The sequence below is a fragment of the Rhamphochromis longiceps genome, linkage group LG12 (assembly GCF_057381845.1).
Source record: "Rhamphochromis longiceps isolate RC_006_pf linkage group LG12, R_longiceps_female_GT1.1, whole genome shotgun sequence".
In the NCBI taxonomy this organism is placed as follows: Eukaryota; Metazoa; Chordata; class Actinopteri; order Cichliformes; family Cichlidae; genus Rhamphochromis; species Rhamphochromis longiceps.
Window position 1 is genome coordinate 8,651,594 of NC_140568.1, and position 11,976 is coordinate 8,663,569.

At 43.0% G+C, this 11,976-nt stretch overlaps 1 protein-coding gene across 2 annotated transcripts; it reads left to right on the top strand.

Moving 5' to 3' along the window:
- The first annotated feature begins 842 nt into the window (after nucleotides 1-842).
- On the top strand, nucleotides 843-7,947 carry LOC146656841 (AN1-type zinc finger protein 5-like). Of its 2 annotated transcripts, none has more exons than XM_085424613.1 (6): nucleotides 843-1,159; nucleotides 4,317-4,478; nucleotides 4,891-4,993; nucleotides 5,105-5,190; nucleotides 5,719-5,847; nucleotides 5,944-7,947. In XM_085424613.1, the coding sequence occupies exons 1-6, from the start codon at nucleotides 1,129-1,131 to the stop codon at nucleotides 6,090-6,092; spliced, it is 660 nt and encodes a 219-aa protein (XP_085280739.1). In that variant the 5' UTR covers nucleotides 843-1,128; the 3' UTR covers nucleotides 6,093-7,947. The 2 variants fall into 2 exon arrangements, with proteins under 2 accessions (XP_085280739.1, XP_085280740.1); XM_085424614.1 differs by having other exon boundaries at nucleotides 843-1,081.
- Nucleotides 7,948-11,976: the final 4,029 nt, after the last annotated feature.

Genomic DNA, 11,976 nt, shown 5'->3' on the forward strand with positions numbered 1-11,976 from the left:
GCGCCAGCCTTTATTATTTCCTCAAGGCATTATTCTAACAGATGTACACCTTTAAAAAAATTCCAATCTTATGGTGCTGCTCACGTGTTTTTCTTGAAAACTTCCCCAACATCAACACAGGTGCTCGGGTGTTTTTCTCTTATACAGCTATCTTTGTGAAGACTAGTTTGACTCGACAAAATAGTTACAATGTCTGAACATTTTTAACTTCATCCACAATTTGTAAGAGCTGTTTGATGTTAGCAGTTTTGATTTGAAATAGGGTTAAAATCAGGGCCTAACGACTGACTGGGCCCTCACTGGGCCTAACAGTATTGATAATGTCAAGGTCACTATTTAGTATCAGTAACTGGGACATTAGCAGTTTGTAGCCAAATGTTGTGAAATGAGTCCGCTTGGCTTGTCTCCTGGAAAACATGTTTACAACCTGTACTTGCTTTGTTCTTCTGACAGAAATAATCATAAGCCATGTGAGTAGCAGGAGGGGCGAGGCTGTCACATTAATAGTGCCATCTCACAGATAAGTGTGTAGAATCTTCTACAAAGAGGCATCACGGATCACGGACCTGCATTCTTCTTGTTTTAATTCACTCATTGTCAGCACCATTATTCATTCATCCTATCATTTAGGTGGATTACTCAATATGGTCGTCCTTGTAGGAGGATGACGAATAGATGTGTAATAACGCAATCACGAAGTGGCGCAAGCGCAGACTGAGTTTCAGCGCCCTCCCTTTCTGGCAGAGCTGTACACAGAGCTCGAGGGCTCCGCGGGTAGCCAATGGGGACACGTTGTTTTACCCGTGACATCACCGCCACTCCTCTGACTAAAGAGGGAAACAAACATCCATACAGAAGGAACGGGAGAGGAAGAGAGAGAGGAAGGAAGGTAGGAGGCCGAGGAAGGGAGACTTAAAACCCCTCTAAACCTGTCTGGCACCGAGGACGACGGCACATAACCGAAGCAAGAAAGAGAAAAGGACCTCACCGGGACCTGAAATCAATCGACATTTTCCAGCTGCCCACACTAACGGCCACTTTTCCCCGTCGTCTCGCGAGAAACTTCATCGATTTTTAGCAGGTGATGATCTTGGATTATTGTTTTTTGGGATTTTTTTCTGAATATGGATGATTTTGGAAGTGAGCTCGGCTTATCGAGGTAATCAGCCAAACGATGGGTGTTTGCAGAGGTGGCGGTCGGTGATGGCGACCTTTAACGGTGGATTGAAAGGTCAGGCGGTGCGTTGCGTGATGGCTGAGTGTGATAAACAAGCTTTTTCCACCCCCCATTTCTTTAGCTTGTTAAAGTTGCCATCACCACCATCTCCTCCTCCTGAGTAGAAATGTCAAAAGCCCTCGAACGTGATTCCGTCTCTTTCAAGGAGGTGAAAATAACAAGGGAGGGAGCGAGCTAGTTGGTTGCTGTGCCTATTTTTCTGTTTGTCCCGAGAGCTGGGGGATGGGGCACCAAAGCCAGCTAATTCCTGTCTAGAAATAGAAAATTCATAAGCTGAATAGGCAAGCAGGGCGAGAGAGTTGCTTTCGAAATTGCTACAGAACATTTTCTTGAATATAAGTTCTCGCACGGCTTCGGCCGATGGAGGAAGTAGTTTCAGCTTTGGCTCAGACGAGCTTTGCTCGATGTGTAGAACTATGTGGCATCACCAAGTCTCTTTCTAAGTGCCTTAGTGTGATTATATAACCGTGGTTGTCCGCATAGCTTCGCTTAAATCACGCAGAACACCGCATTTCAGTACAAATAAAGTGATTAAAGCGAACTACAAAACGATGTCTAAACAGGAAGCAGGGAGATTGCAGACAAAGGAAGAAAGAAGAAACAAAGGGAGCCGATACCTCACTGTCTAGACAGTGGGTTTTCAGAAAACATTAGTGCCGTTATCTTCCCGTAGGCTTCTCGTGGTTTGTTTTCAACACTGTCCATTTTTAAAGAGCAAATTTTACAGCATGTGACAAGCCCAAATGTTTTGTTTTTTTTCTTCTCTCCCCTGCCCTTCAGTGTGACTCAGGACTTTTTAAGCCCAGCAGGGCCTGAAATATGAGCTTGGCTTGCGCCTGATAAAGAAGCACAGTTTCCCCCTTTTGTTTGCTGGAGATTATCACACGTACGTTTTTTTGTTTCCGCAGTAGTTTTTGTTGTCCGCAGAAATCAAATGGCATAGTTTCTAGTCAGACCAGTTTTCACATTTGGTTATAGTGAAGGGTTTGGATCCTTTGTGAAAGGAAGTTGGGTTTATTGGTCGTGACTGATGATCTGCTCTGTGCTGGAAAGCCCCCGACTTCCTTTTGTTTGGGGTATTTTACAATTTCACATCTGTAGTGTTTCATAGGATTGTCTGGAATAATTCACAAGTGCATGTTTTGTTATAGGTAGGGACTGATTGAGGTGAATGTGTAATGACCCTCAGTATGCTTTATGTATCTCTGGAAGATCCCCCTTTGTTTCGAAAAACATGCAAGTCTTTTGAAGTATTCAGCGTGGCCATGTCTTTTTTACCTTATCGCTGTGCTTATAAGGTCTTGGTAAATATTAGGTTACCATGCCTGCTGTTTATCAAACACCTGGACCCATTGTTCCTTTGTGTCATAAAGTTAATGTGTTAACTGCTATGGGCCTCTTTTGTAATATGTTTTTGCATCGTCAGATGTGATTTAGTCGCAATTTAAATCAATACCTTTTCTTTTATTGAAGTGTTTCTGCGTAACGTGGAGCTAAAATCGTCCAGTCTACATCTAGTCAACACGATAAACTGATAAGTCAGTCAGCTTTAAAAGGAAATTACTGATGATCCATATAAAGGGGGTTGAAATGAAAAGCATTTTGAGCTACGCATTAGTTACTAGCTTTTAGCTGAGTCCCCCTGTCTGGTATTTTTCAGCAGTCAGCAGTTGGACACGTGACACAAATGAAAGGGAAAAAAAGGTCTTTGTGGGCTTTTCCAAGGAGACCCTTTATTGACATACTGGTGAAAACATCCAGGTGAAGAGAAACGAGGAAGTGGTAGGAAGACAGGTTTGGGTGGGGGTCTGATAGCTAATGGTGCTTGTTATTTAGGACACCTCGGGTGGACTGACAGGACGTTCTAAACCAACTGCCAGAACATTGAGCTCGCCTGCCCTGTTTGTGTCCGTGACCAGAATATAGACGAGCTTCACACCAATGCAAGCAGCTGCTGTGTTGCACCAGAACAGGGCAAAGGTTGTCCACAGAGGAAATATGAGCCCGTTGCTGTGTGTGGATTTTATATTTTATTTTTATTTATTTTCTGTGTGTGGGGGGCGGGGAGAAGAATCATAGGTGATCGGCTGAGTTGTAAAATGGCCCGGACAGGGCTGGCAGGCACAGCTCTTCTTTCCTATCTAATCCAGGCCTTCCATGTGTATCTGTCCTTTCATGTGGCTGTTTTTGATCAATCACCTCAAAGTCACCGTCTCCCATTACACAACTTCCTGCGCTGTTGCACAAAGACGGGTAGCAAACGTCACAGGACTACTTGTTTTGCCAAGTTACGCACATGCACGCTCATTTTCTGGGCGTATGCGTGGTGAGAAATGACTAGGGAGGTTTTGAAATGCCTTGTAAGGCAAGAGCCAAGGGTAGGGAGGGGAACACTTTGTGAAACAGCTGACCTACTTTGTTTATCGCTTATAGCCTTGTGCCATTTAGCAAAAACAGAATCTTATTTAATCTGAAGTGTTTTGTGTGTTCTTTTGCGATCATGATACCGCGAGTGAGTCAGAGCTTTTGTTTTTAATTAGATGGAGGAAGTAAGGGCCTGAATTTGGTATGAGGAAGAAGAACAGCTGACACTAAAGCCTACAAAAAGCAGAGGATGGGGGGGATAATGGGAATACCTCTCAGTTTTTCTCAGAACCACCAAAAGAGCCGGCAGGAGGGAAGAGGTGACACTGCAGTGAACAAAGCTGTAGAACAGAGCACATACGAGCCTTTGCCAAAGGTGTTGAACAGAGAACAGTGAGTGTTGTTTGTTCTGTGGGATTCCTGCGGAGACACATTCATTACTGTATTCAGGCTAAAGGGCAAGTCAAAGCAGAAAGCTGAATTTACATAAAATGACAGCCGTGTTATCAGTCAGCTATGTTGATACTGCAACCAGTTTCTCTGGAACCAGACTAACAGGAAGAGCGGTAGGGGTGGAAATGCGTCCAGGAAAACATTTCAGTTCTTTTTTTTTTTTTTTTCTTTCTTCCATGCACGTGTCAGATCGAGGTGTTGGTGTTGCAAACTGCACGTCGGTCTAAGAAGCATTCTCACTCTGTCTCCCTCGTTCTTTCAGCAATGGCTCAAGAGACGAACCAGAGTCCAGTGCCCATGCTTTGTGCCACAGGTTGCGGTTTCTATGGCAACCCAAGAACCAATGGTATGTGCTCCGTATGCTACAAGGAACACCTGACACGGCAGCAGAGCAGCGACCGCATGAGCCCCCTCGGCCCAATGGGTAAGACCGCACACACAGATTTGATTTGTCTTCTCCTTCAGAGTTACTGCAGCTCAGACTGATTACATCAGTTTCTATGTAAACAAATACATGAACTTTAATCAGTATATTTAAAGCTTTTACTCCACTGTGGATAATAACAGACAGGGTCAGGGTGATGGGGTGCTCCTTTAAGCACTTCTGTGATCCAACATTAAAGTTTTTCTTGATGCAAAACACTATCAGTACTTTGAAACAAGGAACAAGGGAGAATATGTCCCAAAAGAGAAGTGACGTTGAATACATTTTTAGATAGGCCTGAAACTGCTGAAAACAGTTTCTATTATTCAGCTCACTTGTTGGCATGCAAACCCACATCACTTGGATTATATTTATTTGGATTTTTAAATTTATTATCATTGTCATCATACAGGCTCAACTGCTAGTCCTACCTCAGAGGCTTCTGCCATCCAGAGACTAGAAGCCAGTCTAGCAAAGGTTGATGCCTCCCCTGCCCCTTCACCAGACATGTCTAGGTCAGTATCCGCTGCCATTAGCTCTCGTGATGTTTGCTGGTTACTTTTCTTGAAATTGAATGAGCAATGTGATGACTGACTCACCTCGCTCCCCGCTGGTTAAACCTGCAGAACCATTCAAGGATCTCTTCCTGTGACTCAGCAAATGACCGAGATGAGCATCTCCAGAGAGGACAAACCTGAACCCCTAGAGCCTGGTAAAAACATGCTTTCATTCCTATTGGTTGCTGGCAACATTGCAGGCATTTTACACATACCTAGTTGACAGCTTAAAAACACACTTCTCGAGGCAAACACTGCTACATAGTTCTTTCTGTAGCCTCCGTTTTATTTTTGATGCTTCGCTGCATACCTTAAGCTCCGCTGTTGGTTTTCACTTACAGCCTCCAAGAAAGAGAGGCTGTCTAAAAATAAACCTGTTTAAAAATACCTCCACTCTCAGGACACTCAGATTTAACGTTGCCTGCCAGAGGCTTGCTCAGAATAGTGTATTCTTTGCTGCCAACAACAAGAGGGGCAATTTAGAGATAAGGAAAATACTAATTACTATTATCTTGGACAACAATGCAACATTTTAGAGGCCACTGGCTTTCATTGTCTTGTAAAAGTATGACAAACAGCCTTGTTTGCTGCTCTGGGAATTAAAGGGATAATGACACATTAAAGGCTTCCGTGACTTATGACTTTTTTTTTTTTTCCCTCCCATTGTCTTTCTTTCTGCATAGTTGTAAGCCAGCCTGCTGCTTCTAGCCCTACTCCTGTAGCCTCTTCTAGCAGTGAGGAAAGTAAGAGTGACACCCCCAAACCTAAGAAGAACAGGTGCTTCATGTGCCGCAAGAGAGTGGGCCTCACAGGTGAGTGAGCAGGTCGCAGTTCAGCATGAATTTCTGTCAGTGCACTTGTGAAACGCTCCCATTCCAGCTTTTAACCCTTGATTTTTGCGCCTCCAGGTTTCGACTGTCGCTGTGGCAACCTGTTCTGCGGCATCCACCGGTACTCTGACAAGCACAACTGTCCCTATGATTACAAGGCCGAGGCTGCCGCCAAGATCCGCAAAGAGAACCCCGTGGTGGTGGCTGACAAGATCCAGAGAATATAATAGATGAGACAGAGCAGCAGTGGCAGCAACAATGAAACACCATTGACAAAAGACTGGAGTATGAGTGCGAACCTTTGAAATGAGCATAAATGAGAATGGAACAGACTTGATTTACAAAATTACAACCTCAAGAAGATCATGGAGAGGAAAAAAAGAAAAACATAAAAGATCCTGTCTGAGGAAGATGCATGAATGATCACTTTTCTCCCTCTTTTTTTTTTTTTTTGATTAACTCATTAGTTTTTATCCTGTTTTCTGTGGTGTGGTTTTTTGTTTTGTTTTTCTCGTTTTTTGCCGCCGTTCAGTCCGACGTTTTGTTTTGTTTTTTCTAAGAATATGTATTGTCTTACTAAGAGCAGACCAGGCTACATGTCCAGGATAAGCTGTGCTCCTCTCACCCATACCAGGCGCCATTATTGTGCCAAACCGTAGACGGCCATTTAACACGCGCCGCCACGTGTCAAGACACTGGCTGGTCTCTCAAAAGCATTCAGACTACACAGAAACAGTCCATACAAGTTGTGTCCCTCAACCTTTGAACTTCTCGCTCTGTGCTCCGTCGGCGCTGGAGTCGGTCAGCGTCTCCTGCCTCGCACGAGGAGGGGGGGATTTGTTGCGATGTCTTTTCCTAGCTTTACCTACCTCACGGCTGCCGCGTTAAGCTACGTTGTCTTCCCTTTTACTTTTTTCGTCAGCTTCGACCCCATCAGAGCAGTTGATCATCGTGACAGTCGGCGTCGGTGAATTCCCCTAACCCCTCCAATCGGCACACCTTGCTTTCACTTTGATGGGTTTTGATTGAGGCTGTTTGGAGGTATCATGCTAGACGGGGACACACAAATTACTCGCTGAAGGAGTTCCACCAACTGTTGCCGGACTGTCTGTGTGTGTGTGTGTGTGTGTGTGTGTGTGTGTGTGTGTGTGTGTGTGTGTGTGTGTGTGTGTGTGAGCCGACGTGTGGCCTGAGGGGAAGGATGGCACCCTTCCCCCATGGGTCTGGTAGGGTCAATGTAGGCGTCAATATTGTAGGGGCATGAATGAATGGGATAAATGCATGAGTCACTCTTCATCTGTGTTTAGTGTTTCACAAATATCATTCAACTTAGGGTTTCAGATGTTTTATTTGCTGAAAGACAATTATCTGTTATGTTTTATTAGCTTATTTTTCTCTTCCATTGTACTGATGTTAGCACATGTATTCAGTGCATTGATGGAGTTAGGGTATGTGAACCATGATTTCTTTTTTTTAAATGCGCTAACAAAACATTCGTGTGAGCACAGTGTGTGTGTGTGTGTGTGTTGGGCTGTGTGCATGTGTTCTGTCCTCACCTCTTCCTTATCCCTTTTGACTGTAGAGCTACCCAGTTTATCAGCACATGTTTACAGAACTACAGGAGCATGCCAGAGCTAGATTTATGAAAAATAATAGATACCAAGATTAGATGTAACTTCTCATCTGTCTAACAGCTATTGGTCTCTGTGTCTCTGCTATAGAGCACTGTAAGGGGGAAAAAAGGGAGGGGAAAAAAGTGTGCGTGTGTTTTTGTGTGAGTGCACGTGCACATACCTGTGCGACAGTGTGTTTTCATGGCTGCCTGACACATTGAAACCGATGTATGTTTGTGACTTGTTTCTCCCCCGTATGGATGTGTTTTTTGTTTTGTTTTTTCATTTAAAGTTAACTGTATGTATCCGTTTGAGTTTTTCCTTTCTGATTCTTAGTTATATGCAAATTTGTACAAAAAAGAAAAAACAAAACTGTGTTGATATTTATGTATTACATATAATCTTGCTATCCAGCATTACAACAGAATAGTATCATGTAAATAAAACTGTACAGAGAGACATTACAAAAGGCTGAGTGTGTGCTGATTCAGTGTCCCATTTTGCTTATTGTTTTTGGGGGTTTTTTTATTGCCGGTTTGATTAAACGTTAAGATAGAAAATGTGGCCAAAACAAGCAGGTTTTGGATGACTGTGCACAGGACAACTTGACTGAACGTGGCTGGATTATTTTCAGTCAGGACAAGACTAGAGTAGGAGCACCATTTCCCCCGTCATTAATTCCTAAACCAGGCTAACCTGACCTCAGGCCGAGGTCTGGGTCACACAGGAAGTATTAATCCCCAGATTGCGGAACACCGTGTAGGTAGGATGCTTATGAGCGTGTTTCAGGGACACTTCTCACACTCCTGTTTGGAGCCCCAGGGCGAAGGCAGTTCGCAGATGGCGTTAACGGGAGCAGCTGCTCAGACAGCTGAGGTGTCCTCATGTGGTGTTGCTGTGACAGAGGACCACAAAGATCACATTGTCTGGACACACAGCTAAAATGCGATGGATTTCCAACCTGAATCTTATGCCAGTGACAAAGCATTATTAATCACTGACCACATCTTCTGAACCCGATATGACAGAAGAGTGAGTACACCATGTAACTGATGCAGTGGAATCACACTACATTGCTAACGGTCTCTTTCCACTATCACACAGACTTAACCTATAATTTGTTTCACTGATGGATGCAGAACCTTATCTGTGTCATCCTCTCCCTATTTGTCTGTCATTGGGTGTGACCGAGGCCTCGGTGGCCTCAGAGACTCCGACTAGTGGAAAGTGACAGATGCTGTAGCCAGATGTGCAAAGGCGATGGAAGTTATATGGGGCCACAAACAGGAACATACAGTACTCTCCTCTTTAAAGACAACAATCCAACCTTATAGAGCACTTTAAAAACAACATGGTTGACCAAAGTACTTTCCGGGAAAAAAAACAACAGTGAAACTTAGGTTAAGTTCATCTTATTCCTTTTCTTTTCACACACTTTCTACATTAAATCCTGACTGATTCTTGCAGCTCATAGTTGGGTCAAGATAACCTACATTAAACATGCACTCACTATCCGTTTTACATCCATCCACAGCAAAATGATATACATATATTGGGAACTTAGGAGTTTGAGGGGACTATGATAGAGTTGTCTGACAAGTCAGTGTCCCGGAGAAAGACAACTGCTCTCAGTGCTGCCACCTGGATGTGAGAGCTGTATAAGTGCAACCCACTTACCACACATTTTCAAAGCACTTGTGTATCCAATATGAATCACACAGCATCATTACATCATACCAAAACACATGTTTATGACTAACATGTACATAACAGTTGAATAAATGCCTTTATCGGCAAATGAGTCAAGTGCTTCAGGGAAAAGTAGTGAAATAAGCAAAAAAAGAGAGAGAGGGAATCTTTTGAAAACCAGCATATCTTTTCATCAAAAACTCAACAGTGTGTTTAAAAAAATTGTATTAGGGCACTAAAAGCTTTACAAATATGTGGCTGTACAGTTAAAATGTATGTATGTCATTTTAGAAGAATATTGGTGGTTGATGGAAAGAAATGTTATGTGGGATGATAACAACCTCAGAGGTACCTGAAAATCCAACCTGGACAGCTCTTCATTAATCATTGTCATACCTACACAGAATTGTAATTTTTTTTATATTTTGAAATATTACATTTTGGATGTTGTAGCTCACAGACTGTGGCCCACGCCGCTAATCATAGAGTTCACAGTGCAGCTGTACTTGTAATTATATTGTCCACAATGAGGCTCATCTTTCTCATTTAGCAATTTTAATTTAGATCAAAATGACAGTCAAAGACTAACAGATGAGTTCCTGAAGATCAGTTCTTGTACATGCTTCTTTTTGCACTTCATAAATCTGACGTTTATTTACACCAAGAAAACGTTTTGGATCTTGACCTCACACTGTTGAAGGTGCTGAACAATTACTCTTTAGAGTGGAGTGAACCGAAAGGACATCCACACTTTAACTCCACTCTTTACAGTGGACTCTCCTGTGTGGGGCTCAAAGCTTTATCTTGCATCAGCTCGTCATGCAGCTTAGAAGATAATGTACATGGGGGAAATAATTATTTGATCCTCACTTGAAATTGTAAGTTTGCTCATATGAACAGTCTCTAATTTTTATTGTAGCTCCGTTTTCAATTTTTTTAGATGAGAAGTATAGACACAAATCCCAAATCAAACATGGACTTATCCATTGTGAAATTGTTCACAAACTTGCTCTCTGATGGATGCATAAGGGGCAAGTCAGGGTTCAGTATCTTGCCCAAGGATGCTTTGACATGCAGACTGGAGGAGCCAGGGAATCGATCCTGCAGTTGACCTGCTCTAATTCCTGAACCACAGCCACCCTCACCTGCCCCCTATTTGTGGAGCTACCCGCTAACACACAGGACTAGAGATGTCCCAATCCTGGATCTATAATGTATGTAATCTATAATGTTTAAAGAAACATTTTAGTGAAAGCAAAGACTGATATGAATCACATTTTTTAATAATTTCTTTTTCCCTATTTTGTGCCAGGGATACAAAGAAGTTTTCATTTAATAAAACTGCCTGGTCTATTTAAAAGTCTGTCGGTTCCTTGTCACGCTGTCACTGAACACTTAGCCACTGCCAAACTGATGTGACCAAACAAATAAACATCAGCCAGTGCCACAGGAAAGTGTCTCATCTGCAGATTGGTCTACAGCTAAGTTTGGCTGGTATAGTGATTCCACAGATAACTTTATGCAGAGATTCAGCATGAAAAGGGAGTGCAGAATTATTAGGCAAGTTGTATTTTTGAGGAATAATGTTATTATTGAACAACAACCATGTTCTCAATGAACCCAAAAAACTTAGTAATATCAAAGCTGAATGTTTTTGGAAATAGTTTTTAGTTTTAGCTATTTTAGGGGGATATCTGTGTGTGCAGGTGACTATTACTGTGCATAATTATTAGGCAACTCAACAAAAAAAACATATACCCATTTCAATTATTTATTTTTACCAGTGAAACCAATATAACATCTCCACATTCACAAATATACATTTCTGACATTCAAAAACAAAACAAAAACAAATCAGCGACCAATATAGCCACCTTTCTTTGCAAGGACACTCAAAAGCCTGCCATCCATGGATTCTGTCAGTGTTTGGATCTGTTCACCATCAACATTGCGTGCAGCAGCAACCACAGCCTCCCAGACACTGTTCAGAGAGGTGTACTGTTTTCCCTCCTTGTAAATCTCACATTTGATGATGGACCACAGGTTCTCAATGGGGTCCAGATCAGGTGAACAAGGTGGCCATGTCATTAGTTTTTCTTCTTTTATACCCTTTCTTGCCAGCCACGCTGTGGAGTACTTGGACGCGTGTGATGGAGCATTGTCCTGCATGAAAATCATGTTTTTCTTGAAGGATGCAGACTTCTTCCTGTACCACTGCTTGAAGAAGGTGTCTTCCAGAAACTGGCAGTAGGACTGGGAGTTGAGCTTGACTCCATCCTCAACCCGAAAAGGCCCCACAAGCTCATCTTTGATGATACCAGCCCAAACCAGTACTCCACCTCCACCTTGCTGGCGTCTGAGTCGGACTGGAGCTCTCTGCCCTTTACCAATCCAGCCATGGGCCCATCCATCTGGCCCATCAAGACTCACTCTCATTTCATCAGTCCATAAAACCTTAGAAAAACCAGTCTTGAGATATTTCTTGGCACAGTCTTGACGTTTCAGCTTGTGTGTCTTGTTCAGTGGTGGTCGTCTTTCAGCCTTTCTTACCTTGGCCATGTCTCTGAGTATTGCACACCTTGTGCTTTTGGGCACTCCAGTGATGTTGCAGCTCTGAAATATAGCCAAACTGGTGGCAAGTGGCATCTTGGCAGCTGCACGCTTTACTTTTCTCAGTTCATGGGCAGTTATTTTGCGCCTTGGTTTTTCCACACGTTTCTTGCGACCCTGTTGACTATTTTGAATGAAACGCTTGATTGTTCAGTGATCACGCTTCAGAAGCTTTGCAATTTTGAGACTGCTGCATCCC